The sequence below is a fragment of the Vicia villosa genome, linkage group LG1 (genome assembly GCF_029867415.1).
Source record: "Vicia villosa cultivar HV-30 ecotype Madison, WI linkage group LG1, Vvil1.0, whole genome shotgun sequence".
In the NCBI taxonomy this organism is placed as follows: Eukaryota; Viridiplantae; Streptophyta; class Magnoliopsida; order Fabales; family Fabaceae; genus Vicia; species Vicia villosa.
The window spans coordinates 117,602,793-117,608,666 of NC_081180.1; the positions used below are offsets into that span (position 1 = coordinate 117,602,793).

At 34.7% G+C, this 5,874-nt stretch overlaps 1 protein-coding gene across 1 annotated transcript; it reads right to left on the reverse strand.

The window, feature by feature from the left end:
* Positions 1-1,573: 1,573 nt before the first annotated feature.
* LOC131615252 (uncharacterized) lies at positions 1,574-2,926 on the reverse strand. The gene has a single exon (XM_058886726.1). It carries the CDS (start codon positions 2,717-2,719, stop codon positions 1,829-1,831), a length of 891 nt encoding a protein of 296 aa, XP_058742709.1. The 5' UTR covers positions 2,720-2,926; the 3' UTR covers positions 1,574-1,828.
* Between the last annotated feature and the right edge of the window lie 2,948 nt (positions 2,927-5,874).

Genomic DNA, 5,874 nt, shown 5'->3' on the forward strand with positions numbered 1-5,874 from the left:
TCAGGTGGAGAAGACACTGCACATCATGTAAGGTGATCGTTATCTCCCCAACCGATAAGTGGAAAGAAGACATCTCCCTGCGCCACCGCTCCACAAAGGCCCCCTGCATGTCGTGGCTGATGGTGGTATACCCCGTCATGCAGAGCCCACTAAGCCCTGAAGCTCTCACCGCGTCGTTAGACCACTCAGCAGTTTGTTTAAACAGACTGAAAACCTTCCGGGAGTGGTTCACCATTTTCAAAGGCTCTCTCTCCTGTTACAAAAAAACAAATAAAAAAGTATGTTAAATAGACCGTTAAGAAAATATTGCATAAACGGCTAAATTATAAACGGTTAAATAATATAGTCGAGCAAATTATAAAAAATACCTCTCCCTCCCAGATACGCCGAGCGACGTGCTCGTTGTAGGTAATCAGCACGGAAGTGTCACTGGGCCCTCTCGGGTAGCCCTCCTCCTGCTCCTCCTCCTCCCCGTGTGGAGGGTCAACATCCGGTACCTCCTCCTCCTCCTCTCGCTGGCGGGAAGAAGATACCCGAGCCAGACGACTCCTTGATCCAGATGTAGAGGTACCCTCGTCCATCTCCACGGGAACTCGCACACGTCCCCGACCCTGCCCCCGTCCCTGCGTCGACGCCAGCTGCGCCGCACGCTCGCGTCTAGCCGACGTAGTCTGGGTCTCTCTACCCTGTCTGATGCGTGCTTGGTTGCCTGACATGTTCCTGAAAACAATTGAAATCGATTAATATGCGAGACAACAGAAAAAACTAAAAAAAATTGCATTTATGATACACTTCGGAAGTTCATTTCCGAAACTGGGAATGGAGGTGTTTTCGGAAATGAACTTCCGAAACACCCCTGCGAAGAAGTTTTCTGCAACTTCCATGGCAGACCCCAAAATCCTACTTCAAAACTACTTTTATTCATTCTAAACAACCTAAATAGCAGTACCAACCTACCCCAATGTGGTTTTTGTAATTTCTAAACACCCTAATAGAGATTTTAATAATGGATCTAAAAATTGAAAAAATTGAAAAACTTACCAATTGAAGAGATTGGGATGATTTAGGTTGAGTTTGGGAAGCTTTTGGAATGTCTAACTGTTTGATACACACTTGCTTTTGCAGAAATTTTTGAAGAGAGGAAGTTTGAAGTAGATTTAGGGTAAAATGAATGGGCGAGGGGGGCTGTTTTGCTTAATCTGCAAAACGCGCAATATTTCGAAAATGAACTTCCGAAATGCTGTTTTTGAAAATGCATTTCCGAAATAAGACAAATTTTGAAAGAAAAAAAAAACGCTTTCGGAGATGCATCTCCGAAAACACCTTTTTCTTGCATTTCGGAAATGAATTTTCGAAGTCAGGGGTATATGTGGTTTTTCACCAGAGGTGATCTAGAAGGTTGGGAGGTGGGCAAAGAAAATGTCTAAATTTTTTAACCATAAATTTTTAGTCATAAGCAATTGAAAAGAGATATTGAAAATACAGTCTGATGAGTTCCACTATAAACGATAAAAATATATTTACAATTTCAATTTACAATCACAAAGACATTAAGAATCAAACCATATTGATATCATCAACAAGCCCACATTAGAACTTCCATGAATAAAGAAAAAGAAGATCAATAATCCATTTTTAAAAAGTGATTATCCACAAGTTGAACAATATCCAATAATACATTATTCTTATTATCATCATGAATACAATAATGGCTACAGGTTTATTACAATCCTGCCAACATATACAACAACATTGCAACATCCTTAACCATATAGAATCAAAGTAGAGTAAACCAAAAACAATCAAATTTATCCAAAACTGTTCAAATTTAAACCTTCTCATCATTCTGATTCTGTTCCAATTCCACCTCAGAAACCTCTATTACCCTTCTTCTACACAAACAAACCATGAAAATCCACATAACACCTTTCACAATTCTCACCATTCCAATTGTAACAGTCAAATAATACAACCACCACCCAACAAATTCCTCAACCCCAACAGCATCCATCAATTCCTGTTCTTTTTGTGTTTCACCCATAACACCCAAATTCTCAATCTCCTCTCTCAACTTCCACCACCACAATGTTCCTAAACAACCCGCAACAACCACTTTCTCAACCCATAGTCTCTCTCTTTTTCCATTACCAAAAACAGTGTCATCCACCACCGGTCTCACAACAACTCTCGACCAAATTTGTGTCGTTTCGTGTAACCCCAACAGAAATATCATTCTGCTTAAGAAGGTTCTCTCAACAACAACTTCATCGAAAACATCGTTGTCAGAGTCGAAAACTCCGGCTGCAATGCTTGCTTCAATTCCCAAACCAACACAAATTTGAAAAACACAGAGAAGAATCCATTTCCATGATATGTAAAGACGAGTTTTCAGAATTGCAGAGTTCGATGAATCATTCAAAAGGGTAATTTTTCCCATTAGGCCATTTATCAAAGTAGCTACACTTACAATGGAAACAAGAACATAGAGAATACATGGGGAGGTGTATATAGCAAAAGAGAAAAGATAGGGTAAAGGCTGTTGTTGTGGATGAATTTCAAGATGGAATTTAGCACCAGAGAGACTAGATAAGAGAAGAAAAGAAAGAGGGAGGAGAAGAGTGAGGATTGAGATGGTGAGGAGGTGGAAGATTGCTCTGGGGGTGTAGATAGTAATAACATAGTTGAAGAAGAACTCTTTGGATTTTTGTTGCCAACCCATTTGTTTTAGAATGAAGCAATTAATGTTGAATTGAAGAATTGAAGAAAAAGAATCACTTTCTTCTTAATTCACAAGCTAAGAGAATTTGAAGATTAAGTAAAGGTGTGTGTCTCTCTTTATGTATGTGACTTGTTAACTATATTGTTTTGAAATGAAATTTATGAAGTGGTTACCACGTCCATAGGCTATTTAGTTGACATTTTATTTTATAGGACATGGTGTTGTTGATTGATTCTTTATATCTATAGTATTTATTTAATTTAGATCAATCTCCACTATTTTATTATTAGTTTAACATTGTTGCATTGGTTTGGTATGAGAAAAGAATATTGGCATGGTTTGAATAATGAGGTTGTTTAATTGGTGCAAATTTGATGGATTAGAGTGGAAAAAGTTTGAAAATTTGAGGAAACCTCTTTGGCTATTCCGTGGCTCTCTCTCTATGTTGACAAAACGTTTATGAATTTGTTTTGAGTATTTTTGAAATTACGTACTACGATCAAATATAATGCCAAAATGTTACAATAATAAATATGATATCTTGTAAGTCAAAGAAATTATGAAATGGCAATTTGGGATGAAAGGTGCATAAGCATGATTCTCATGTTGTTAAACAATTATTATTATTTTTAATGTAAAAATTGGAAGTTGAAATGCAACCATGGTAATATCTAGGGTGAGTGTAATACGTATGCTAACGGGGTAGGAGTAGGATAGGTAATGTTTTTCCCTTTCCATATCTAAATATGAATTTTCAAATAATTTTGGTTTTTTGTCATGATTTTTATGATATAGAAAATTAAAACTCAAACTCATTTTATATGGGTTTGGTCCGCCTCCACATTTCCATGTAATTGAATCAATTATTTCATACATACATTTCAAATCTACAAATCAAAATATCAAAGTATTGATCATATATTTAATATTTCAAATTATCAAAATTAAAAAATAAAATATATAGAGATATATGGACAGGTTCGGAGACTAATTCAGGTTGAGTACTAGTGTCTCCATAGTCGACTCGTCCTCATATTTTGTAATTGGAAAAAACTCAAACTCAATTAAAGTGGATTTTTCTTTTCAAAATCGAGGTGGATTTAGGTGGATCTTGGTAGATACGTCTTATGTTGTCATGATTAATGTAGGATGGATACAAACATCTCCACTCCCACCCCTGACTTTGAGTAATGGAGAAAACCTACACTCTGTCAAAATATAATTTTCCTTCAAAAATCAAACAGCTTTAGATGAAGTTGGACGATTTCAAATTTTATTATCACGCCTAAATCCAAATTTGTTAGTACTTTAGTCATCAAACGATCATTTACAACATCTTCGTTAAGACCCTTTAACAAAAAAAAAAGGAAAATATTATAACAAATCTTGCTAGCCATCTATTATTAATTTTAGTATTATAAACAAATAAGAGTATTAAGAATGCTATCTTTTTAATATTATTTTATTGGATAAAACACATGTGAGTTTTACATTTTATTTGGACTCATTTTAAAGATAAGAAATTCGCATGTGTATCATCAAATAAAAAAGTAATCGGAGAGAATGTTAAAAAGAATCCCTCTGCATTACTCAACAAATAAACATTCTTTTAATGTGCGATTACTTCTCATCTGTATAATTAAGTTCTTGTTGAGTTTGAAGGAATCATCAGTCAGTTGTATTGTCTTGTCATTTGGCCATGCGCATGTTTCTTTCTCAATAATTATCAATAATTATTTAGTTTACTTAGATACAATCAAATGATAAAAAATCATAGGATTATTTGACATTTGTTATTCAAGATAGCTATTTATAAAGAAGTTTATAGGGTTTATAAACCATATAATCTAACTATAAAGTTGGAGGAAAATATTTTAGATTCGGGTACACATTAGTCTATACTCTAAAACTCACACTTATTGTTGTTACTAACTTGTTCATTTGATCATTTGCAGGTAAAATCCAACCACTTGGTGTATGCACGAGGGTCCATAGTACCAGAGTCCATTAGCATGATCATCATCAAGAACACTTAAAGGAAATTATAAGTTATAAGTTATTTTGTAAATATGTTATAATGTCTTAGGTTCTAATCACTCTTAATCATGTGGAATAATGGTGATTAAGGCTGATGATTAGGGATTAAGTGAACTAGTGATATCATTAGTAATATGGAATTAAAACCAAGGGCAAAAGTGTCATTTGGTAAGGTTTCTATATAAGCCTTGTGAAAATATTTTTCCTCATTTTCTCATACTCTTTCTCTTTCTAAACAAGCAAAATTTGAGGAAAATTTGGAAAGTAGAGAGAGAAGATCATGTTGCTTGAGGAAGAAGAAGGAGAATTCAAGTTCAACATTTACTCTCATTACATGTGTGAAGTTTGAAAATATTCTGGAAGGAAATAGCAAATTTAGCTTGAACATCATTGTTCTCATCATAATCTACCTCAAGATTTTCAGGTTTCATCAATTAAGGTGGGGCTCCTAGCTATCTTTAGCCTTGCATGTTATGGTTAATGATGTTTGAAATTTGTTTGAGTAAGTGAGATCTTGTCATCAAGTTGAATGCATGTTTTATGTGAAATGAATTCATGTTGGTATGATAATTCATGATAATCCTTATTCTATGAATCGAGTTTCATAGTAACTACTGGCATTCTTGTCTCTGGAGAAAATCGTTTGTCACTCTGAGAACTTTGGAAAATATAAAGAATAATATACCCTACAATTGATTGCACCCTAGAGGAAACCAATTGTCTCCCTTTTTTTCCCTAAAAATGCTAGGCAGAGAGGATCCTACAATCGATTGCACCCCAAAAGCTATTGATTGCTCCCCTTTCAAATCACTTGTTTTCACTAGTATGTCTCTGATATGTGTCTTGGATGTTAGTTTTCATACTTGTGATGCAATAACATGCTTGTTCATGATTAATTATTGTTGAGTAGATTTGAAAAGCGGTAATCCTAGTTGGTTAATCAGTAAAAGTGAGAAACCTTAGTTGGTTAGTAATGAACATGTGGAATATAATCTAATTAGATAATCGTATGAAAACTCTAGTTGGTTTGGATGATTGTGTATATCTCCAATCAAGTTGATTAATCATGAATACCCTAGTCGATAAATGATTATATATGTTTGCACTTACCTATAAGA

Bases quoted from the DNA above. Each gene is read 5' to 3' on its own strand.
- LOC131615252 (XM_058886726.1), bottom strand. From the start codon at position 2,719: ATGGGTTGGCAACAAAAATCCAAAGAGTTCTTCTTCAACTATGTTATT.